Genomic DNA, 27,172 nt, shown 5'->3' on the forward strand with positions numbered 1-27,172 from the left:
CACACACACACGCGTCCATAGGCACACATACACGCACTTGCAGCAGACACACACAACTTTCAGGGTGCGTACGGCAGTAAACGCTGAAATAATAAAGCGATGCTGCGCGAAGAACGCCTTAGACCTGCAACACATTTGTATGGCACTTTACTCGCGGAGGGTTGGGGTGGGGATGCGTGACATCAGCAGGCACACTGCGTTACGCTTCCGCATGCGGGTGACATGACAGATGTGACGTCACATCTCACTTGCCGTGCAAAATATATGCATTTTTGCATGGTGTACAGTCTGGAAAGTACCCACATTCCAAATTTAAAGTTTGTTGCATGTCGGGAAGTATGCTAAACATTTTGAACAAACAAATATTCACAAATGTCCCTTTTATATATATAGATTTAAATATAAATATGAAGAGGACATTGTGAATAGAGGTAGTAATGTTAATTTAATCACAACTATGCCTGAAATTTTCATCTTTGAATGTGCACAACATGCAAGACGAGTGGAGAGGAAAAGTTTAATGGAACATATTGGAGTGACACAATCGAGATACATTTTTGGCTGGAGGTGGTTGGGTGGCTTCAGGGAGATAATACCATGTCAAAACACAAAGCCTGTGAAGCTGAGATTCAGAGTTTGAATCCAGGCAATTGTCCGTGAATTAAACCGGATTCTCAGGTTGATCGTTTCAGCCCAGTCATCATTGACTGTACAAAAAATATCACAATCCATTCCATACACAGTATTCCCATTCTGAGGATGACTACTCTTAGCTTGGGTTCCATCTGACAAACACTCTTTGCAGAGAAATGGAAAAGTACACCAGCTGGTATGGATTATAGGCCAATTTAAAGGACTTCACAAATAGTTCTGTGACGTAATTTTCCAGGCTTGTTCTAAGACATAGCAAGACACACTGCTTGCAAATATACTGCTTGGGCGTCGACAATTGATTTGTTTTCATGGCATGACATGAAGTCTATAGCACAATTGCAATATAATTGGGTGCAATAGAAAGAAGGAACACACATTCTTGGTTTTATAGTTTTTTCACAACACCATTTTCAACTTTATAATTGGCACCTAAGATAACACTTCGTAAATACATACAGCAAATTTTTAAGCTCATTTCCATAAGACCAATGGAAAACATTTTTATATTGATGAGTGTACAAAAATAAATTGTCATTTTAGTTTGAAAACTGTTTTGTTCATATAACAACTTTTGTAACTTCAAAAGAATAGTGCTAATGTCATTAATTCCATCCATGGTGCATGCGAAGAGTCCATAAAGTAATACATACGTGCCACCTTTTTGTTCCTGGGTAGTAAATGTAATATTCTAATTGCTTATGCCTCAAAAGTATAGAAAATGGCTGTTATTCCCCATAAACTTTGTTTTTGTGACCAGGACTTTATGTGAAGGAATGACGCAAATGCACACGTTTTCTCATTGAAAATAGGTAAATTTCAAAAGCAAAGTTTGTGGGGAATAATAGCCATTTTCTGTACTTTTGAGGCAAAATAAATGATAAAAGAACACTTACTCCCCATCATATTTTTTTGTTCCACGTATATATAATCATTGTTCGGTAGTTAAACCATGTATAGCAAATTGACTCTCAAAGAGCAAGTCTATATATATAATTCTAGATTTGAAGCTTTCGTGACTGCAAGGATTCATACTCTTAGGTAAAAAATAAAAATTAAATTAAAATTAATGAAAGTAAAATAAAAATCACGACGTTTCGGAGGCAACACAAGCTTCCGTCTTCAGGTGAAACCGTCACAGCACGCTTGCTGTATCAAGTAAATGAGAAATATACTGGTTGAGGGGGGAGGAGCCAGGGTAGGCCCCTGGATAGGAGTTTTTTTTTATTATTATGATAAGGTTGGTGCGGCTGAAGCTACGGCTAGTCTACATAACAAAGGACTGAGCCTTTGTTATGTAGACTGGTTGAGAGGGGGAGGTGCCAGAGTTGTTAATGTGCGGCTGCTGCTAATGGGACTGAGCCTTTGTTATGTAGATGGTAGAAGCAAAAAAGCAGGTCAGGAAGAAACAGCCTCTTGCTATGTTGCTTGGTGGGTAAAACTTAAAGCAGGAAACCAGGTCAGGAAGAAACAGCCTCTTGCTATGTTGCTTGGTGGGTAAAACTTAAAGCAGGAAACCAGCGTGTGAAAAAAGAAGCTAAACATGATAAAACAAAACTGGCTGTCTATCAGTAAACTGTACAGTAACTAAAGAATAGTTGTCTGTCAAATAAGATGGTCCAAATATGTGTAGTTAAATCTTTTTTTCATGGTTAATAACATCTTTCCAATGATTACTCAGTTTGTACCCATCATCACGGTTGAAATTATGTCTGTGTTTGTATATCTGGATGGCTTCGTGTACAAACCTTTGATGGTAGCCAGGAGGTTTGCAGAGTACCTTGGTCTCGGAAAAGACAATCTCATGAGAGCCCACAGCGTTGTAGCAATGATCGGCAATGGCAGAAGACTCAATTTTGCTGTGTTTCAAATCTGACTTGTGCTCGCAGACATGATCAGAGATATGACGTTTCGTTTCTCCAATGTAACAATCACCACAGCTGCAACTCAGTTTGTAGACTCCAGGGTATTGTAAGTCAGGAATGACATCTTTCACAGCTGGAATTAGATCACGGAGTTTATGTACTGTACTGAATCGGACTTGGATCTTATGTTTGTTTAGAATTTTGGAGATCTTTTTGGTCACGCCTGTTATGTATGGCAACGTGATAGTTTTGATCGGAGTTTCAAGTGGCTGTTTCTGTATGGTGGAAGAAACAGCTTGGCGGATGGTGCAGTCAGAGTATCCGTTCATCCTGAGGGCCCGATGTACATGTCCTAATTCACTGGCCAGGTGGTGTTGGTCAAAAATGCCATGAGCTCTGTGGTATAGCGTTTTGATGAGATAATTCTTTTGAGATGGGTGGTGGTGGGAATCAGGTTTCAAGTAAGAATCTTCCTACTTGAATCCTGATTCCCACCACCACGGCTGCCCCGGTTGTCGCTGTGCACGACGGCCTCCTTATGCATTGGGATACGGAACTGGAGCGATATTGTGTGGTCGTGCCCAATGCCCTGCGAGAAAAATTGACCCGAGCGATTCACGAGAAACTCGTGCATCTTGGTTACCATAAGACTTTGCTGACCCTTAAACGGGATTACTACTGGCCAGGTGTGGAGAGTGACGTGGCACTGCTATTGAAGGGTTGCCACGATTGTGCGTGGTGGAAGGCCCGGGTTGGCCGTGATCGGGTGCCACTGCAGTCTATCCGGGTTTTTCGTGTTAATGGCACTTGACATTTTGGGGCCCTTCCCAACATCCCAACGGGGCCACAAGTACCTCTTTGTGGGTGTTGAGTACCTCACGCGTTGGCCTATGGCGTGGCCTTTGGTGGACCAATTGGCCTCGTCCATCACCGAGACATTTGTACAGGGGTATGTTCTTGACAAGGGTGCTCCGGAACAACTATTAACTGACCAGGGACGTAATTTATCTTCTCAACTGCTCAAGGAGGTCTGTGAAAATTCGCACCTCACCCTATCACCCTCAGTCCGATGGGATGGTTGAATGGTTGAACCGCACCCTCACATCTATGTTGTGCCACCATGTGAGCACGTCCCAGTCCGACTGGGACCTGTTCATCCCAGGGGTCCTGGCCGCGTACAGGCTGGCACCTCACGCCTCGACGGGGTTCTCGCCCTTTTATTTAATGTATGGCAGAGAACCGGAACCCCCGATTCAGGTCCAAATGGACCTGGGTTCCTCGAAAAAGGGATCCGCAGTGCCTTCTCCTATGAAAGTCGCGCTCGAAAGGCTGTGTGAGGCACGGCAAGCGGCCGTTGACAATTCAACCAGCCGAGAAGCAGCCAACGAGCGCTTTCCGAGGTACCAAGGTTCCGGGCTTCCGTGGGAAAAGGGGCAAAAAGCATGGCTTATTTGTCCCCAAGTGCCTGTCGGGACTTTCTCTAAATTGCATCGTCCTTGGCAGGGCCCTGTTGAGGTCGTGGAGGTGCGACGCTCGCAATGTGTTCGCATTCGCTTCTGTCGCCGGCACTGGATCGTACACCCGTCTAGGCTGAAAAGACATGTGCCACCTCGCTCTGTTGATTCATCCCCACTTCCGGAATGGCCGGTGATTGATGCGTCCGACGCGCCAGGCTGCCCGGGCCAGGATGATGCACAAGATAAACACTCTGTATGTGCGCCCACAGGTGCTTTGTAGAATAAATGTTATTATATTATTATTACTACTTATTTCACTCTATCTTCAACGCAGTCCCAATTTTTTGGACACAAATATCTGCGCACATGCTGCAAAAAGTGAGGCTTTGAATGAAAAACAACTCTTGCCATAACAATAGTTACACGTTAATTGAATAGTCTAAGGATAGAATGCTAATTCATCAAATTTAACCCAGTTAGGGAATTTGAAGAGACAATTGAACATGGTCTATTGAAAAGCGTCAGTTTGTGACCACCACTAGAATAGCACTTAAAGGAGGCAGGGGAGGGAGTAGGTCAAGACACTGGAGCAGTCGCCTATTAATCATCTTCTGGCACTTGCTTCAATCATGAGTTGCTGCCTGGCAAAAGAACGTTTAAAATGGCTCTATTAAAGGTTACCATGGAATGTGAACCACATCATTTTTAATTAGTTACTGACATTATCCATCATTTTCATTTGATACACTCCTGAGAAGATCAATGTAGTCCCGCAAGCCATAATGATTATCCCTTTGGCAATTCACGAACGGAATTATGTACTGAAATTCTATTTCTGGATCTGCCTGTTTATCCAGCCGATTGTCCGTTAAATTATGCTAAATATTTCACAGCTGATATTGCAGAAACCGAACAAAGTACATTACCGCATACAGTGATAATTTAACGCAGCTAATATTTTTGGCACGATAAAGTAAGATAAATGTAATTTATTGAATACTTAACCAGAACAGCAATCATTTACAGGCCTTTGTCACTCCAATGCTGGATAAAGGCATCCCCATGTCGTGTGAGTCATGGGATTTGATTGACCCACGCATGTCAGTGCTGGTTGGTGAAGGCGGCCCAGTACTGGTTTAGATATCACCCACCACTAATATTAGCCTTGGCTGACAAAAACACTCATGTCACTGGGCTTAGAGATTTGTGGTAACCCCTGCTGCTTCTTTCGCCAATTAAAAAATGTAACTTAAAGAGTAACATTTGAATCTGCTGTCTTGTCTTCGCACTGGTGAAGCTCACCAATGTTTGGAATAGACCCATATGCAACTTGTGTTTGGTGCTTTTTCTCTTCAGACTGTGAAGCCGTTAGTTCAGATATCCGTGTATGTATAGAGATACCTAGTGGATATCGTGTGTATCTCTCGAGTGGTACTTTACAAGTAATCGATGGTGAGGGTTCTACCACAGATGAGATAAACTTGTAATACATTTTAACACGGAGGCTTTAGTGACCATTGACCCACCTCTGATCTTCGCACCCGATAGGATCATGATGATGACATCACCTTACTTTGTGTAACACGTAGCCTTTCGCGACCAATATTATTAATAATAAAGGGTTTTGGGTTAGATCGCGTAAGTAAAAATTGCCGTAACCCTCCACCACCCGACGCAGCCAGTAAGGTTTGTCACGTAAACGAAATGTGCCAATTCGTCACTACTTCAGCCCACCGGTGTGTTGGAGAGTAAATGCACAACATATACAATTTGAGTACGACGTTTCGCTGGCAATTTCATCCAGCATCATCCGGCAAATTACTCTCTTTATGAGGCTGATTCTAATCACCAGAGAAACGCTGCACTCAAATTGTAAATGTTGTGGGTTTACTCTCAAACACACGAAGTAGTAACTAATTTGCACATTTTGTTTAGTAACAAACCTTACTAACCGGCCGTGTTCTGTGGTAGTGGGTTAACGACACATTTATATTTACGCGATCTAACCCCATACAAAACATTTATTACGAGCTGTAATACATTACTGAATTCCAGAACCATTGTCCAAAAAAAGTCAATTACAGTACGTGAAACAACGCAATAAGAAAAACTAACGCTCATGTTGTTGCATATCTTCTCTGTAAAACAAAAAAACTATCCCTTAGTGTTGATAAAAATCCTCGTTAGTTATACACCAGCTCACTATTGAAGCAATTATTTAAAAGCAGATGACGAAATAATGGTTTTATATTTCAATGAAGGGACAGGCCTATACTGTATATATAACTAGCAGTAGATAAAGTCCCCAGGTTCTGATGCGCGCTGGTCTCATCGTAACAAATAACGGGGGCAGTGTTGCTAAACAGAGATAGAGGTCAGTGGTACAATATCTAGCTTTCATGAATGATATACCAGCGTAAAGGTGAATATCTCTCACTGATGCTGCGCAGCCCCTTTTCTTGTTGATGTTACATCTCATCATACTCACATTACAATGTCCCTCCATTCAGAGCACACATCTTTGTACTTCACTTAAGAGTTCAGCATTGAACAGAATACATAAGAAAAGGTGTAGCACATGTGACACAATTAGGTAGGCATTAGATGTGAGGTAGATATTACTCTCGCACGTTTAATATGACCACAGACACATTTGGGACATTTTTACATTCCGATGGCTGTACATTGGGGCAACTTTAGGTGTTCTATGGACATGTGTAGATCATGCCAAGGCCTATACCATGATGTTGCCCTTCGCGTAATACCGTTTATTTTGTACATATGCAAGAAACCAGGCCATACTTTACCTCTGCAATAGGCAAGATGGCAGAAATGTCTTTCTGAGTCACCGTGAGCTCAGTTGTGACATAGACTTGTCCCGTTGTCACGGACTTGTCAACGTAGTCCACCTGCCAGAGGATTCGGCGTGTGGCGGATAGGCTGCTCACACTGCTGATCTCAAACATCAGCTGTGCAATCTCCTCTGTTCCCGTGCTGCACAAACATAGGAAATGAAGATAGGTCAAACATTACACAAATGCTCCCGAGTTGAAATTTACCCGGCATTCAAATATCACATCTGTACCATTTGTTTGCCGATTTGGCTTAACCCAACAGCGAGTGGCTTTGAGATTATGTAATTTCAGCTGACAATTAAGATTTGTAATGCGTACAGAAATATTCTCACAAAAATTACTAGAATCCCCCTTCTCCCCCACCCACAAATGTTTATGGCACAGTTCCACCGAGCAGCGTGTATATTTTGCAGATTAAAACTTTCAGTTAATTCAAAGTAACACAGCAGTAATAATTTCATGGAAGTCATTGTCAGTTGGATGTTTTCATGCCAGTGTGCTTTGAACCACTTTCGCCCCCCCCCCCTAACCGCATCCACAATGTCACTGTGCATTGCAAACAAATCGATATCAATCACACCCAAATGCTCAGTCTTTTTCTGAAACCCGTCAAATCTCACGCGAAAAAAAAAAACCGGTGGCGTGCAAATGTGAAACGTTGGCAATGTACCTGTTGGTGTCCGTCGGGCTCCCTCTCTTGTGGAGCTGAATCCTGATCGTCGTGTGTTTGTTTCCCCCGTCGTCGTCCATAGCTGCATCCCAGACACCAGGGTTGCTCGATTCAACCGCTTGCAGGGTCATCCCTTTCTTCCCTTTCACTCTGCAAGGCATACAACAAGTAATCTTGATTTTTTTTATCTGCCACATTTGAAGCAATCAAAATCTGTCTCTCACATTTTAATCAACGTGTATCATGGCCGGTAACAAGTTTTTGGCATTGGCTTTGAGACATATGGTTTTGAAAATCCACTCTTTCTTTATTTCCTTCAGCGAAGCCATTCTACTGTACTTCATGAGTGTTTCTGCTTTGAACACGATAAAAGGGTGTCGCATTTTCTCCAATGTTTACCCCTTTAGCCATGTGTGTTGAACACTATTTTTACGTGGACTCACGCATACAACGATTGATGTAACGTACACAATAACACAGGCCTTTAAAAGTGTGTATGCTACGCAGATTGAAGTTTTAATCGCCATTAACCTGCAATCGGATGTAATGCTGAGCAGCTAGTGCCAATATTGTACAACTCATGTTTGCACATTGCAGAGCATAAATCCAGTAATGTGTTCCATGGACCACGTTTAACATTTTTCCTATTCCGAAGGAAATATTGTTTTTGCACAAATTCCATTTCATTTACTGCAGATTGATGTCACCTTTTCAGGGCTGACTTGCCAGAATAAATGATACATTTCAAACATTTCTGCAATAACCGTGAAGGAGAATGGACTGATATTCACATTGGGAAATACACAGTATTCAGCGATTATTTATTCAATTGTGCATTGCCGCTTTGTTTTTCTATTTGAACGTTTTGTTTAAATGTAGAATTGTTGATTAGAGCTAACATATACTCGTACAGTGCTCATTGTAACTTTCCTATTAAGACTGAACACACACAAATACCACAACTCTTACTGCAATTTTTTTTTTAAATAACACAGAATTATAAAAAAGATAAATACATATCCTATTGACTTTTGGTGAAATGGAAATTGGCCTGAAATGAGGTCAGTTAATGTAATTTGACAGCACAAATGACATGACAGTGAAATGGCGAATGTAAACAACGGTGTCCAAATGTGTAGTATTGACATTTACTCGGTATGCCGAGCCCTGCAGAAAGGGCTGAATGAAAGCACCACAATGCATGACAAACTACTGTCAATTACCATTACCGTTTATCCCCCAGTGGAATATATACAATATTCTACATATACATCTTATAATTCGTTTTACAATTGCTTGCAAATGTTAGTTATTTGTTTCCTAATAAGGAAATAACCACCATACGTGCATACTTTTAAATGTATTGTGAATGTCCTGCACTCTGCTCACGACCTTCACCAACACTCGCTGTGCTTTGTCTGTGTGTGCAATACGAATGTATGTGACATAGAATGCACACACATGTCTGTGCCTGCTGCATGAGTAAACATTTGTAATGTCCAACGATGTTTTTTTTTTAATCATATACACTGAGAATATAAACTTTTCCATGACCATGCGTACAACTCAACCCTGTGGATCATTATAACAGCACGCATGTGTATAGCCCCTTTTTTCATGCGAGATGAAGACTTTCTCAAAAGTCATTGGGGGTTATATGACCATACTTCACCACACTGGACAGTGTGGGTTGGGAGCATAATTCAATTGCAATTGTGAATTTTTCTGAGCTACTATCTGCTGACAACATAGGCCCACGTCAGCCTGTGGCACCTCTTGAGCAAGGCGGTCACCAATTCGAGCTCATCGTTACCAGGTTCAAAACCTGATAAGACTGGACACATGCCGGTTGATTTTAGTCATTGGCTGAATGACACCATATTTCAAACAAAAAACACAACAATGCAGATTAACAGCTGAAGAGCTGGCTTGACTGGCTCATCCACAGTATTGTCGAAATACGCAGACAAAATCTTGATTGATTCGTCTCAGCATAAAACAACCCGTTAGAGATCGCAGATATCTTTTGATGCTGTGAATTGCACTGCATGCCAATTTTACAACTCCTACTGTTAATACACACAGCATGAAATTAAACGCGATAAATACATGCACATGAAATAAATCTACTGGGCTACTTCGCGCACTCCAAAATATCACCATGTGCTTACGTTTAAAAAAAAACTATACTTGTTTTTTTTCGTTTCAATAAAATATCAAAACTTTTCCTGCCATTTATGATATTAGTTTATAAACAAGGCAGCAGGAGTTCTCCATCAACTAAAAGAAGTCATCGATTTAAAACACACATGTCAGTCCAGCACAATATTGCATTTCAAATTGGGGAAATGCATATATCTGTACCTATACGTATTTTGTTCATCAATGATATTTGTGTACAATGCCTTGTGCAACTGTAGTGCCATCGGGGATGTCACTGTATGGTGCCGGCCCGGAAGGGTCGTGCCGTTCGATGTTCCTACATCGTGGACAGCACGGTGTGGGGTGGTTGTGTGTAATAACAGCCCTAGCGGGGCTGGGATAGTGCGGGCACCACGCACAGCGTGTGGTGGGGGCTCCCCCGAGGGGGAGGGGGTGAGTGTCAGCCCAGGGGCAGGGTTGCCCCGGGCCGTGGCACTCTGGTTGACCCCGTAGAAAACGTGATCTGGAATGTCCACACAGAGAAGGCCCCAGGTGGGGGGACTAGTGGGTGATCACGTGTCCGGGGAGAGCTCTTGAGAAGGATGGAGAGGAAACGAGAATGCTCGAGAAGGTGGGCGGGGCCTAGGGCGGAGTGGTCCCGACCATAGGGGGATATAAGGCGGGTCCCTGAGAGGGACCGGGGTCGCTGCATTCTACAAGCGGGAAGCTCCACACCTACAAGCTGGAAGCTCCACGTCTACAAGCTGGAAGCTCTACATCTACAAGCGGGAAGCTCAACATCTACAAGCTGGAAGCTCCACGTCTACAAGCTGGAAGCTCAACATCAACAAGCTGGAAGCTCAACATCTACAAGCGGGAAGCTCTACATCTACAAGCTGGAAGCTCAACATCTACAAGCGGGAAGCTCTACACCTACAAGCTGGAAGCTCCACGTCTACAAGCTGGAAGCTCAACATCTACAAGCGGGAAGCTCTACATCTACAAGCTGGAAGCTCCACGTCTACAAGCTGGAAGCTCAACATCTACAAGCGGGAAGCTCTACATCTACAAGCGGGAAGCTCAACATCTACAAGCGGGAAGCTCTACATCTACAAGCTGGAAGCTCAACATCTACAAGCGGGAAGCTCTACATCTACAAGCTGGAAGCTCCACGTCTACAAGCTGGAAGCTCAACATCTACAAGCTGGAAGCTCAACATCTACAAGCGGGAAGCTCTACATCTACAAGCTGGAAGCTCAACATCTACAAGCGGGAAGCTCTACACCTACAAGCTGGAAGCTCCACGTCTACAAGCTGGAAGCTCAACATCTACAAGCGGGAAGCTCTACATCTACAAGCTGGAAGCTCAACATCTACAAGCTGGAAGCTCAACATCTACAAGCTGGAAGCTCAACATCTACAAGCGGGAAGCTCTACATCTACAAGCGGGAAGCTCTACACCTACAAGCTGGAAGCTCTACACCTACAAGCTGGAAGCTCTACACCTACAAGCGGGAAGCTCTACATCTACAAGCGGGAAGCACTACATCTACAAGCTGAAGCTCTTCGTCCTACGAGGCAACCGGAGACCCGAGTGAGGGTCCGACCCTTTGTAGCAGTAACTCCTCTGTATAGGGTAGTTAATTCTAGATTTGAAGCTTTCGTGACTGCAATGATTCATATTCTCAGGTTTTTTCGGTAAAGTCACGTAGGTAAAAACATTAAAATTAATGAAAGTAAAATAAAACAAAACAAAAATAAAATTCACGACGTTTCGGAGGCAACACAAGTCTCCGTCATCAGGTGGGACCGTCACAGCCGAATTAGCTGCATCAAGTGAAGCAATGATTCAAGATGTAATCCCTTATAAGCAAGTTGAAGGGAGGTGGAGAGGGGGGGGGGAGAGCTTATCAGGCTGTGGTAGCCAATGAATGGAAACGTATCGGGAGGGAGGAGGAGCGGTGATCAAAGACTGCACGCAGTGCTCAACATAATGAATGGAGACGTGTCGGGACGGAGGGCGAGCGGCGATCAAAGACTGCACGCAGTGCTCAACACAATGAATGGAGACGCGCCGGGACGGAGGGCGAGCGGTGAGCACTACGTGATGTCTTTGATCACCGCTCGCCCTCCGTCCCGGCGCGTCTCCATTCATTGTGTTGAGCACTGCGTGCAGTCTTTGATCGCCGCTCGCCCTCCGTCCCGACACGTCTCCATTCATTGTGTTGAGCACTGCGTGCAGTCTTTGATCACCGCTCCTCCTCCCTCCCGATACGTTTCCATTCATTGGCTACCACAGCCTGATAAGCTCTCCCCCCCTCTCCACCTCCCTTCAACTTGCTTATAAGGGATTACATCTTGAATCATTGCTTCACTTGATGCAGCTAATTCGGCTGTGACGGTCCCACCTGATGACGGAGACTTGTGTTGCCTCCGAAACGTCGTGAATTTTATTTTTGTTTTGTTTTATTTTACTTTCATTAATTTTAATGTTTTTACCTACGTGACTTTACCGAAAAAACCTGAGAATAGGGTAGTTAGCTGGGTGGTCCCCACCCTAAGCTGTATCTGGTAAAGAGGCAGTTACCTCTTTGTGTCACGGTGTTACAATAAATGTGTTGCCTCTAAAAGGAAGAACGTCTGCGACTCAGTTGGACTCACTACACATAAACAAAATCCTTATTGATGGCTTCACAAGAATAAGGCATATTTGTTAATATAGCAACCAACAAAATCCATTGTTGCTCTGAACTCCTCGCACTTTTATCAACCCAATTTGACGGGCATGGTGAAGTATGGTGAAATAACCCCTCTCTGCCTTCACAACATAGAGAAAAATAGGGAGGCCCACATCCAGGAGTGGATTAACACGTGGGCCGAACATGTTCAAGAATTAACATTAAAACCACCAAACTCTGGTAATCTAGTTTATCATTCGTGGACATTCATGTCTGCCTTAAAAGTCCTCTATATTGGCACACAACCACAGTACACTGAAAGGCGGTAGCAGCCATGAAGGAACTATAATATGGCCGGATGAGTGTCTCAACAACCGACCCTTAGCAGCGCTGGTTTGCAGACATGAACAGCCACACTTGGAAGTCAACTGCGCACAGAGGCTGTCCAATTATATTTTAAGAGTTATAAAACACACACACACATATATATAAAAAATAAGCTATGTACAGCACAGTGCATCACAAAGACGATGGGAGTTTAATTTATGCCATTTGTAACTGTTGATTGAAGACAAACATCCTTAGCGAAATATGCTTATGAAGGGAAATGCACTCAAGCGCACAAACCATCCTTGCTGGCACGGGCGATGGAAGGGAGTGTTTAATGGTGGCCCTATAGGAATAGACATGCGAATGTAGATAGTAATACTGTGTAACAATGCTTTCAAATATATTCTCTCAGAAGTCCGTGTTGAGAATAAAAGTTCCATAAAACAAGTCAAATATTCACGCTGTATACGGCGTTGTTGCCGTTGCAATTTCTTAGTTATGTTTTAATTAATACTCTTTCAGAACACGCTTTGCAACTTTCTTAGGAAATACCATTTCGTTTTAGCAAAGCACAACTATGTATTTATAAATAGCTTACATCGAACATATCTGACCAAGCAAATACTGTATTTAAAAAGGAAGCAGGGCAGTTCAAAAATACACATTGATTTTCATTTCTTCAAAGTAGGAATGCACACAAATTCACCTTTTGCGTTGTACACAGATTTATCTACATTTATAGCCGTTATCTGCAGGTCAGGAGAGGCTAGCTGGACAGCACATTTGTCATTTAGATAGAAAGCTCACTGCTCTGCATATTTTAAACAAAACACATTTTACATTCAGACAGTTTTGCATATATTACATATTAGCAGTCCACTCAAAGACAATTTATGTATATTTTATAATTGGGTAACAAGGTGCAGAAGGAATGTCCAACAATCAAATATTTATATCAGTCACGTTTTAGCCATGTCCTGTGGAACTCACTGGACATCAAAGGGAAATGAAAACGCAATCTAAATGTCTTGCTGTCGAGATTAAACACTTTTCGTAACAGAAATGCCAAACATGCTTTCTCAGGATAGTCAAATTATATTGCATTCCTGATATGAAAGTGGGCTGCAATGTCAACTGGAAATTATGGTTGCCTTGGGCAAAAATAAAAACAGGCCACTGGCATAATATTGTGCTCTACCTCCAACTATGCTTGCTTTCACTGTGACATATGCGCATTCTTTTGATCCTATGGGATTATATGGCTTTATCATCCCCAATTGCTACCATTCAACGAGACCTTGGCATAGGCATTAGCAACTTTTGATATTTTCCCTCTGCAGCAATGTACACTGTATGTCAATGTGGTTTGTTGGTTCATTGACACAAAGCACATTAATACAAAGCACATTCTATTTTTCTTAATATGAAATTGGCATCAATTGGGAACCTAACGTGGCGATGGCAGAAAATGAAACCATAAAAGTAATGATTTATCAGATGCGTTGCGAGAGAGAAACGATGCAGCTGCTGGCTGCTGCCCACAGTCCAGGATGTGTGCAACCCATCTCAGTCTCACATATGTCCCGATTCTATCAAACCCCCCTCACTTTGGTTCGCATTCCTTTACGTGCAATTATTTCTCTTGGCTTCTATTTTCACGGTGGCATTTGCTCCTCGTGACATAATTAGATTGTTTTTCTTCCAAGAGCAATGCTTTTATTTATTTCATTAATTTAGTCGTGATCTATCAAGCAGTTTTCCTCGGCAAATGCATGATGTTATTTGCTGGGGTTTTGCGCCCCCCACACAAACAAAACTAAAACAGCAGTAGTGGTTGGCGATTACAACTCAAAAATATGCGTTTGTATTTTGCTTTGCATTCTGACTGATTTTGAGGGTCACTCGCTGTTATTTCCATGATGATTCTTTTTTTCATGCAAACAAGTTTCTCAGAAAACAAGATGAACAAACAACGGCATGAAGTGATTACGGCAGTCCCTACCATCTGGAACCAATGTCTAACTTAAATTGTAGAAGTGTGCCACCGTGATTGCAGGGATTCATCTTCTTGGTTCTTTCGGTAAAGTCACGTAGAAGGGAAATAAAATAATAAAAATAAAACATAATAAAATAATTCTCACGACGTTTCGGCCACAACGCAAGCAGCCGTCCTCAGGTGAAGACCAGGTCATTCAGACGCTGTCTCCCCGACAGACCTGCAGTCACGAAAGCTTTAAATCGAAATTTAAAATAATATTTTATTATGTTTTATGTTTATTATTTTATTATTTCCCTTCTACGTGACTTTACCGAAAGAACCAAGAAGATGAATCCCTGCAGTCACGAAAGCTTTAAATCGAAATTTAAAATAATATTTTATTATGTTTATTTTTATTATTTTATTATTTCCCTTCTACGTGACTTTACCGAAAGAACCAAGAAGATGAATCCCTGCAGTCACGAAAGCTTTAAATCGAAATTTAAAATAATATTTTATTATGTTTATTTTTATTTCTACGTGACTTTACCGAAAGAACCAAGAAGATGAAACCCTGCAGTCACGAAAGCTTTAAATGGAAATTTAAAATAATATTTTATTATGTTTTATTTTTATTATTTTATTATTTCCCTTCTACGTGACTTTACCGAAAGAACCAAGAAGATGAATCCCTGCAGTCACGAAAGCTTTAAATCGAAATTTAAAATAATATTTTATTATGTTGTATTTTTATTATTTTATTATTTCCCTTCTACGTGACTTTACCGAAAGAACCAAGAAGATGAATCCCTGCAGTCACGAAAGCTTTAAATCGAACTTTTAAATAATATTTTATTATGTTTTATTTTTATTAATTTATTATTTCCCTTCTACGTGACTTTACCGAAAGAACCAAGAAGATGAAACCCTGCAGTCACGAAAGCTTTAAATCGAAATTTAAAATAATATTTTATTATGTTTTATTTTTATTATTTTATTATTTCCCTTCTACGTGACTTTACCGAAAGAACCAAGAAGAAGTGTGCCACCCTTGCAACTGCTCGCTTACACCACTGCTAGTGGAAGGGCTTCCACTCGAGGGAGCTCTGGAGAATCTCCTCCAGAGGGCATTTGGCCCATTCTTCCACGCTGGCAAGTCATCTTGGAAGAAGAGTACCCACACTTTACCCGGACCTGCCGATTGACTCACTGTGATGTACCCATTGAAACTGCTGACTGGGCAGAGCTTGCAGGGGGGCTGGGGGGGGGGGTTAAGAAAGAGAGAAGCCCATTTATTCAATTGTCATGCCGGGAGATAGAATGAAGTAGTTTTATGCTAAATTCTGCTGTGTTTAGTTTGTCCCAGGATTAAAGCATTGTTCCATTCTGCAAAGAATAACAATGGACCCCTGCAACAAATGTATCGGCGATATTAATTAAGAATGACACATGCAATGTTTATCATACACTCAAGTGGTTATTTTAAAGTAGCAATAGCTGAACATTTTGGAGTGCATGATAAAGGCACTTACTTGTAAATTAATAAATTAGGTCATCCAATGTAAATGCAAATTGCTATGCTAAGCTTTACTTCTGGTGACCTTTCACGAATAAAAAAAACCGCACAGGGTCAGTAGGTGAATGTGGGGTTTACCCCACATTCTCATGCTATAATGGGTTTAGCATGACCTTAATGTACATTTATCTGAGTGCACCACCTTTATAATAAGCTTAATTAACTTTAAGATATCTGATGTACATATTGTTAGGTCCATAATACAGGGATTTGTGGGTTAGATAACCTAAATATAAATGTGTTGTTAAACCCGCCACCACTCGACACAGCCAATTAGTAAGGTTTGTCACGTAAACAGAACATGCCAATCCAACACACCGGTGTGCTGTACTAGTAACGAATTGGCATGCTATGTCTACGTAACACACTTTACTAATTGGCTGTGTTGGGTGGTGGTGGGTATAACGACACGTTTATATTTATGCGATCTAACCCAAAAAAATACCTGTATTATGGATGATATTGGTCGCGAAAGCCTACGTGTTAAACTATATTGTTAGGTGATCGAATCATCCTTTAAAAGTAGCTTTGTAGTACATTCATGACAACTTCTACAAGTTAATACATTTTCCATTGTTAATTAACTGAATTACACACTGATCTGTGATCTGGGTTATAGCTATTAATTGCATCCATTTTGTAAAACCAAGCAATGCTAACGGAGCTTTAAGAGACAGAATGCTGCTTGAAAACATTATTTCCTTTTCCCAATGTATGAGCAAAATAGGGTCACGTGAAGCCAAGGTTACAAATCACAATCACCATTGTATGGCAAGCACAAAAATGCTTTTCTAAAATGTGCTTTAAATTTCCACGTTATCAATGACTATAAATTTCATACAGCCATAAAATCGCAATGCATATATACCTGATTAATTACAAGTAGCCGTAATTAAAAAATTGGCATTGGGACTATCGATGCAACATGTCACTGAATTGTTGTTTGAATGTGGAAATACGCTTGGACCTTTTTGAACTACATCGTATTTGTACTTATTTGTTTGCAATTTCACTTGTTCACCCAAGAAAGCTTGGGTCGACCCATATTTTTAATTCCCCTTACAGGGTAGTGTCACAAGACAGATTGTCATCTCTAAATTGGTGAAATGGTTAATGAAGTCATCACGATGATGATGATAATCATCATCACTATACATTGTCGATCCCATAAAGTAAACTATTTATATACATATATAAATATATTTTACCAGGTAAGGCTCACTGAGCTATATAGCTCTTTTTCAGAAGTGACCTGGCCACAAATGATAGCTCAACAAAGTGGCATATCACGTGGAAAATGTATAGCAGCCAAATACTCCCAAAGCACGTTTCTAAATGTGGAAGAAAAATCCATGCGACCACGGTGAGAACATGCAAATTCTAAATATACAAGCATTAGGGTCAGGATCGAACCCACGAACTCCTGCATACCAGGTGAGGGAGTTAACATCTTGTCACCGTGGCACCCACTGCTGAATGAAGGCCTCCCCAAGCCACTGTCATCTCCCATGAATCTGTGATGTAATAACCCACCCAGCACCTGCACACGAGCTGATTTCATTGCTCCATCTCCTTAGTGGGCAATATTTCAGACGTGTTCCATTCCTTTGCTGTCACTTTCATTCTTGAACTTATATTTGTAATTGCTCCTCCATGGTGGTGTCACAAGCCAGTTTGTCATCTCTAGAACTCGCTAAATGGTGAATGAGCCTTACAAAGAGAAATATGTCTAATTGCGACATGGCAATTTGATGTTTAGATGTCACACTTAAAAAATATATATCATACATATATATTACACATATGCGTCGTCAAAAAACTATAATGTCAGAACACGCGGTAATGTATTTTAATATAAATAGGAGGGAAACACATTCTGAATTCACATTTTCTTATTTAAGTTATCTGTGTAAACAATTAAAATTCTACATAAATGATGTAGCCAGATCGTTTCCAGGTTATCTGTGCTGGAGGATAAACTGGGTCATTTAAATGCTGCTGGGCACGTTGCAAAATCAGTTATTTGTAGCTTGCATTTCAGAGAAAACTTATATGCAGCGGAGAGTGCTGCATTATAACAGTAGCTTTGGCCGTGACCTTTACGACAGCCAAAATTAATTGCTACTGCTATGCTAATTAAAAAAATGTTTACGTGTAGAAAATCACATAATTATTCTATTTATTTTGTGTTGAATAATTTTTATTTATTTAGCAATAATGAAGGTAAAGTAAATGTAGATGCCACGGTAGTAACGCCATAAATGATTCACAAGAGCACAATCTGTCGTTTGCCCAAGCATTCACTAAAAATCCTCAGGAAGACAAAACACTTAGATCTCAATTATTTTTTTGGTAGAGCGGTGGTTTCCACTGAATTGTGCATAAAACAATGGCCAAATTTGTGCAAATTCCCTGCTGATTTGGCCATTTTCACCTCATCAAAAATTAACGAAAACTTTATCTTATTTTCTGGCAACATATAAATCAACAGGCTTCTGGTGTGTTAGAAAATAAATCAGGCCCCTATTTTAATAATATTTTCATCAATTTATTCATCTTTTCTCCACAAGGTCTGAGTGTTTTCTCAGGCTCTTGTTTGCCACGGTGTGGCGGCCCCATCAAGTTTTGGGTCCGATATAATAAGAAAAAGTTGGGATGATGCTGGGAGAATTAAATACAAGGGAGGGAAATCAGCAGACGTCACCGATTTGATATTTCAGTGCGAAAGTTGAAACATTGAACACATTTAATAAATCGTCCTGCCTCTGTCCACCCAGCACTATAAATCGGTATAACACAGCCGATCACCATGTCGTGTGTGCTGGGGTATAATGAAGAGTCGGTGAAATTACCCTCTAGAGGGGCTCTCTAATAGAGGCACTTCTGCCAGCAGTGGCATTAGCAAGCAATTACAGGGCTGTACCTTAAACTTTTATAATAGGATACCTCCAACGTGTGTCCGTAGATAATCCTGATAATGCATCCCTAAATGACGTGGAGCCCCTGTGTGTGCCCCTGATGTTAAGTAATCACTGGTTAAGTCACAGAGCCATCGTTGCATGTTAAAGTATTAAATGTTTAAATTACTGTGCCAATTAACTTTCAGGGAGGCCCTTAAAAAGACCCATGCATCAAATGGCATCGCATAGGCGGCAGGTGTAACAAATTGCACAATTAGATTATGGTTCTGTTGCTTTAAAATCCTGGCCATGAAATGCAGTAATCCTTCAAGTTGTGAATTTTTAAAAAGCACATTATAATCTCTGGAACACACCAGGTTTGGTTTGAAGATTGAATGAAATGCAAATTACAAAAAAGCCCCACCAAAGCTATGTGTAGCTGAAAGATATGGCTTACTTGAAAAATAATGATGCGCACAATTTAAAAAGTCCATGCATCATGCTGACACAGTGTGAATTTAGTAATGCATCATTGGAAGTGTTACATGGCAATGCAATTTAAAATGTATTATATATTTTACATGCTATACTTTTTCTCAGGTTCCTATGAACGTCTTTACAATAAGTATTTAAAAATTAATATTAATAATCATATAACACTTTTGCATTAAGTAAAATAAACACAATAGACACATACACAGTATGTCCTAAGTAATGTTTACCATTGTGCAATGTGCATATTTAACAAAGATGTTTACGAACATTGTTTAAGCACTGACAGCTGACAAGTAAATAAAAGTCAATCAAAGGTTATACACTGTATCAATGGTATTTGGTTAGGAGGGTGAATTTGTATTCTGTACATTAATTACTATGCATTATTATTCTGAATCAGAACCTGTATTTATACTGAAGGAATCTGATGAGCTATGAAGCTCTTTTCACAGATATCCAGTTGAGGGACGGGGTAAGAACGTGACAACAGAAAACTATACAAAAACACAATAGGAGTACAAAGTATAGGAAACGTAAACAAATCACTGAAAAAAATATACAAATATAAAAAACGATTTGTTTTATCTTACCAGATAAAGCCCACTGAGCTATTAACTTCTTTTTCCGACACTACCTGGCCACAAATGATAGCCCAATGAAGTGGCTTAAATGTCGAGCAGCAAAAAATATCTAAATAATCTATTGTCATGCTCAGCAGCAATAATCTATCCACTGCTTGATAAAGGGCTCCCGAAGCCGACTGTAGCCCTCATGATCCTGGTTTGTGATAAATCACCCAGCACCTGCGCAACGAGCTGATTTCACGACTGCCACTCCACACAACAAAGGCTCATTCCTAACAGCGTGCTTCAGCCGCACCGAACCTCACAAAAATAATATTCAGGGCCTACCTTGGCTCCTCCCACCCTCAACCAGTATATATACAAACAGTGTTCTTGGAATGTCTCTCACTTGATACAGCTATCGTGCTGTGACGGTTCCACCTGAAGACGGAAGCTTGTGTTGCCTCCGAAACGTCGTGATTTTTATTTTACTTTTATTAATTTTAATTTTTTACCTACGTGATTTTAGTGAAAAAACCTAAGAATATGCCACTCCATCCTTATACTTGACCATCAGCCACCAAACCTCTGAGCGATGCGTCCTGCTCTGCTCTCACATATATTTTACAGTTTGAATTATGCCTTTAACCTGTATATGAAGCTTATGGCGGGAGCCCTCGCCCCCTCGCATAAACATATTTTAATGTAAACAAAAACTTTACTCTTTTAAAATCCTTTATATTAAGTTCGCTTGCTTGCTTAGGACCGTGCAAATCTTTCGGTCGTTTTTTAACCCACTTCCCGTGATCCAATCGAGCTGACATTTTCCACACAGACTCGTTGTGCGTGACAATTGATGTTCGTGAAAATTGTTTTAAAAAATGTTACACTTTTTAGGACAAAAATATTATATCTAATTACCAATTGCTTAATGATGCAATGCAATCATCTGACCCATAGGTGGCAGCCATCTCAAGCCAGAGGACGAGAGGACTCTAGCCGCCACGCATATGAAGGATTTATAGTGAAAAACTTTGTTTTTACGGGTTATACTTGTTCACGAATGGGGTTGAAGGATGGTGTAAAGTGTTTGTCTTGTTAAACTATACCTTGAAAACTGAAAACTACTTACCCGCAGTACCTCTATTTAAATACACTATCGAAACATGTATTTACACCCCTCTGTTAATCGTCGTGCTTCTTAGTGTGAATTTGTGAACACACTTTGTAAACAGTACATAAAATAGTACGCGTGTTCAATGCGCTGTTCATATTGTCACAAACGTTTATACCAATGTCACTCCACTAAGTAGTGGGTCACCGCTTCTCTTATCCACATTGATACGAGCGGTATGTGGGGACTGGCTTAACCGCAAAAAAAAACCTATCTGCACAGATGCATACGGACAAGAGAAGTATTAATTATCAAACAGGAGGAATTAACGGTGTAACGCATCTCATCTGTTAAATATCTGCAGGTAATAGGATTGTAATCGAATGGTAGGTCACAAATAATAATTAAGATAAGAGAGCAATTTCACTATATTATGCATACCGTTATGACAAATAGAGGACTTAAGTCGCCTAGGCAGTTTGAGCAGCTTTGGGTAAGACTCATGATCCTGCCCATACCCGAGCATGGAGTGCAGCATTCGCTTGTTCAGCTCTTCTGCGCATTCGTCCTCGCTGCTGCGCTTGGACACGACATGACAACAGAATGATCCGCGCCAGGTGGGTCGAGGCGTTTATGTACTTGGTGGGACGGAGTCGACAAAAATACATTTATTAATTACGATTTGGACTTCCGTTTATTCGGGACCCCGGGGTCCCGCCATAAGGTTCAATTATGTTCGTTCGTACAGGTCTTCCTCTTTCTGCCTCAACGGTATAATTTGAAGAATGCATCTCTACCATGCTTTTTCAGTTTGTGTTGAATTTTGTTGTTAATTATTATCATCATCATCATGTTTCTGAACTGAGCCATATGTCATAGCATGTGTAGTCCTGTGCATTGCATTATATTTAATTTAATCTATAGCTGAGTTTGCCCATCTTGGATTTCCATCTTGGTTATCAGTCAATTGTTCATGGTTATCTTGCTTCTCAGGTGTGACTGAGGCTTTGCGAATCTATTACTAGTTATTATTTTACTAGGTAAAGTCTGCTGAGCTATAAAGCTATTTTTAAATCCTTTATATTAAGTTCACTTGCTTGCTTGCGCGCTTACGACCGTGCAAATCTTTCGGTCGTTTTTTAACCCACTTCCCGTGATCCAATCGAGCTGACATTTTGCACACAGACTCGTTGTGCGTGACAATTTATTTTCGTGAAAATTGTTTTCAAAAATGTTACACTTTTTAGGACAAAAATATTATATCTAATTACCAATTGCTTAATGGTGCAATGCAATCATCTGACCCATAGGTGGCAGCCATCTCAAGCCAGAGGACGAGAGGACTCTAGCCGCCACGCATATGAAGGATTTATAGTGAAAAACTTTGTTTTTACGGGTTATACTTGTTCACGAATGGGGTTGAAGGATGGTGTAAAGTGTTTGTCTTGTTAAACTATACCTTGAAAACTGAAAACTACTTACCCGCAGTACCTCTATTTAAATACACTATCGAAACATGTATTTACACCCCTCTGTTAATCGTCGTGCTTCTTAGTGTGAATTTGTGAACACACTTTGTAAACAGTACATAAAATAGTACGCGTGTTCAATGCGCTGTTCATATTGTCACAAACGTTTATACCAATGTCACTCCACTAAGTAGTGGGTCACCGCTTCTCTTATCCACATTGATACGAGCGGTATGTGGGGACTGGCTTAACCGCAAAAAAAAACCTATCTGCACAGATGCATACGGACAAGAGAAGTATTAATTATCAAACAGGAGGAATTAACGGTGTAACGCATCTCATCTGTTAAATATCTGCAGGTAATAGGATTGTAATCGAATGGTAGGTCACAAATAATAATTAAGATAAGAGAGCAATTTCACTATATTATGCATACCGTTATGACAAATAGAGGACTTAAGTCGCCTAGGCAGTTTGAGCAGCTTTGGGTAAGACTCATGATCCTGCCCATACCCGAGCATGGAGTGCAGCATTCGCTTGTTCAGCTCTTCTGCGCATTCGTCCTCGCTGCTGCGCTTGGACACGACATGACAACAGAATGATCCGCGCCAGGTGGGTCGAGGCGTTTATGTACTTGGTGGGACGGAGTCGACAAAAATACATTTATTAATTACGATTTGGACTTCCGTTTATTCGGGACCCCGGGGTCCCGCCATAAGGTTCAATTATGTTCGTTCGTACAGGTCTTCCTCTTTCTGCCTCAACGGTATAATTTGAAGAATGCATCTCTACCATGCTTTTTCAGTTTGTGTTGAATTTTGTTGTTAATTATTATCATCATCATCATGTTTCTGAACTGAGCCATATGTCATAGCATGTGTAGTCCTGTGCATTGCATTATATTTAATTTAATCTATAGCTGAGTTTGCCCATCTTGGATTTCCATCTTGGTTATCAGTCAATTGTTCATGGTTATCTTGCTTCTCAGGTGTGACTGAGGCTTTGCGAATCTATTACTAGTTATTATTTTACTAGGTAAAGTCTGCTGAGCTATAAAGCTATTTTTAAATCCTTTATATTAAGTTCACTTGCTTGCTTGCGCGCTTACGACCGTGCAAATCTTTCGGTCGTTTTTTAACCCACTTCCCGTGATCCAATCGAGCTGACATTTTGCACACAGACTCGTTGTGCGTGACAATTTATTTTCGTGAAAATTGTTTTCAAAAATGTTACACTTTTTAGGACAAAAATATTATATCTAATTACCAATTGCTTAATGGTGGCAGGCAATCATCTGACCCATAGGTGGCAGCCATCTCAAGCCAGAGGACGAGAGGACTCTAGCCGCCACGCATATAAAGGATTTATAGTGAAAAACTTTGTTTTTACGGGTAAATTTTTTCAGAAGTGACCTGGCCACAATTGATAGCTCAACAAAGTGGCTTATCACATGGATATGTACTGGAGTCAAATACTCTAAACGCATGTTTCTAAATCTGGAGGGAAAAACCAGAGGATAAAAATCCCCGCGACCACGGGGAGAACATGCGAAATCCAAATATACAGCAGGCTTAATGGTCGGGATCGAACCCACGACCTCCTGTATACCAGGCGAGGGAGTTAACATCTCTCCACCAAGGCACCCATCATCATCACAGCCTCCACTGCTGAAGTGAGGTTTGGGGAGTGGCCATCTCCGTTGGCAGCCCTAAGCGGTAGTGAACGTTTCATATTCATATTACAGAGATCGGTCTCCTCGCAGGAAAACTTCTCACACAGTGTTAATCATTGCATTGACCCCAGGGAGATGATGGGCCTGATATGATTGCATATCAGGCATTTTGCCACAGCACCAACCGTCTCGAATTAGCCATCGTGCATATTAATTAACTTACACATACAGTGTACGCACAAGTATGCATCGTCGGAAGTCCTGCATGGTGGGAAGTAGACACGTACATGACTATTTTAGAAAAATTGAGCAGATACCAAAGTCCAACTTAAAAGCAGATTAATTCACAGGGAATTTCCAATCATTGCTATGAGTGGCCAAGAAAATGGCAGCACTGAAATTTCAAAACATATAGAGTTGAGGCAGTTGATTGGTTAGTCGAATATTGGTGGGGTAAATTGTCAATACTTCCACCTCTTCTAAACCATCTCGCCAGTGTGGAAGAGTAAGTCAAACTATCCTCTAGATGCACTCTAGATCTTCCTCTAACGGACGCCCTTCTGCCCAGCAAGAAATTGCAGGGCTGCACCTTTAACTATACAGTTAAGCATACACATGCACACAATGGCATATATATATTATAATAATTCTCTCAGGTAAATACTTATGGTGCTGTAATTCTCAACAATTAAGACAACATTGCAATCATGACTTCAAATGCCCTTTAAATATTCATGAAGCTGGGTATTTTACATTTCATGGCAAATGTTCTAAATCCATTATTTGCTTTCAGAGTGTTTGAATGCACTTGAAAGGTACATCACTACGTGCAAATATTCTCCGTAATGTGATTCGTAATTATTATTGTGAATGATGATGGCTAGGTCAGGGACCTGCTTCAACAAAAGTGTTTTTACCTGTAGCTTGCAGTGCCAAATATGTGCATTTAAAAACACGATTAACATTACAGATTACAGTTAATTAGTGTTAAAAAAATCGTACCTGAGAACAAAGTCCTTCACTGTGGAATTTCTCATGATGAGCAGTGGAATGTTGATGTGTTGCCCGTGTGTGATGGCTTTGGTTGGCAAATAAATAAGTAGATTTGAATCGAGCCTCACTTCAAGCTTTGCTCTGAGCGACGACGAAGAATACAGCTTAATGGTGGTTATCCAATTACGATGACTATTTTTCCATTCACCATTTTCTGTTCTTGATCCTTCGTCATAATTATTTTCAGTAGTGCAGGTGTATTGCTTTATGGCCGGATGAAGGGTGTAATACAAATTAACAAGGGAAGAGTCGAAAGGAAACATCGGAGACTTAATCAAGGGCCGCGTAATTAAATCTTCATCACCGGTATTGCTATTTGCTTGATCCGTCAGGTTAAACCAATTTGAAGGCAGCTCTATCTCAGCCAAGCACATTCCTAGTTCACCCTGGAGGTGACACGACGCCCTCACCTCTTGAGTGCCATAAACCGCGTAAAGTCTAACACAGGGAAGTTTGTTCGTCGCGTCTTTGTCATTCCAATCGATCCCAGTCACGTAAAACAAAACTTGGACATTTGGTGCGTCGGACATTTTGTCCTTTTCGGCTACGAAGGCTTCAACTCTCCACTTTGCATTCGGGATTTGTGACAGCAGCGGCGTGGGGCCGCCGGCTCCGATGTTGTCTTCGTGCAGACTTTGCCAGGACGAAAGTGGACCATGGCTGACACCTATTCCACAATTGGCATTCGTTGTGCCAAGAAGTAGAAACGGTTGGGTCAACGACTTTTGGCTGAAATTGAACGCTGTATCATGTCCCCTCAAGTCCTTGACTAAGAATGCAGACTCCAAACCTATCAGTTTGTAGTTTAGCGGGTATTCTGTAAATGAATGTTCATTGTTATTTCCAGCAGCACATTTTTCCAAAGGACCTGAAATGATACAAGGCATTTTTTATTAAAACGTTAAACGATCTTACACGCTTCAGATAATCGCGCAAATAGGCAATTTTATCAACTTGCATACAAAACGAACTCTTGTCATTCCTGTCAATCCAGGGATTGAGCAGCAGTTTTCCAAATATGAAGAAGAAAATGGCAACAGATGTGTTATGCACTCACTTCAGCTCACGGGTACGTTTGAAAAATGTATGAAACGCTACACTATATTTCCGTAATATTATTACTTCTACTGTATTCCTATATTGTTTTACTTTCATTTAAAAAAAAACTATTATGCGTAACAATGTCGAGGTAATTACATATGATAAGTGTGTCTTTATTATGTCACGGTTGTGTAAAATTAAACGTCCACTCTGTCATATTAGTTGGCTATTCCAGATGCAGTAATGAGTATGAGTGAGAAATTAAGCATTTCACAAAATCAAAAAAGGAATGCCTTGAAATGTTAAAATAACACACACGTGGCTCAAGGCACACTTTGCTCAATGACTTCTGTAATAACGCCAATGCGCAGCACAGATAAGTAATAACGCACATTGAAGATTAAGTGCATATAAAGCACACTATACCCACTTATTTATGCATGGAAATTATATCGAGCACACGTTAATTCAGCTGCGTGAAATAGTCACAATGATTGATCATAATCACTGTTAATAAAGTGGGGGGCTTAATGCGCGTTTGAAGACACGAGCCGACTTGTAAATATCACCTAGATCGCTTTAATTAAAACTCTATTTCTTAAAGTTATCTCCTTTTAGAGAATCAATCACCTTTCTAGCTTGATTCATTTATAATCACAGCAA

General features: G+C 40.7%; 1 protein-coding gene across 1 annotated transcript in view; it reads right to left on the minus strand.

Annotated features, from left to right (window-relative positions):
- Window positions 1-27,172, minus strand: part of LOC144933090 (transmembrane protein 132E-like) — a 53,875-nt gene that overhangs the window by 23,102 nt on the left and 3,601 nt on the right. The window contains exons 2-4 of the mRNA XM_078857607.1: window positions 25,418-26,336; window positions 7,499-7,648; window positions 6,781-6,967 (exon numbers count right to left, since the gene is read on the minus strand). Coding sequence (XP_078713733.1) covers window positions 6,781-6,967; window positions 7,499-7,648; window positions 25,418-26,336 — 1,256 coding nt within the window. The remainder of the gene's footprint in view (window positions 1-6,780; window positions 6,968-7,498; window positions 7,649-25,417; window positions 26,337-27,172) is intronic.

Source organism: Lampetra fluviatilis, chromosome 6, assembly GCF_964198595.1.
Source record: "Lampetra fluviatilis chromosome 6, kcLamFluv1.1, whole genome shotgun sequence".
NCBI lineage: Eukaryota > Metazoa > Chordata > Hyperoartia > Petromyzontiformes > Petromyzontidae > Lampetra > Lampetra fluviatilis.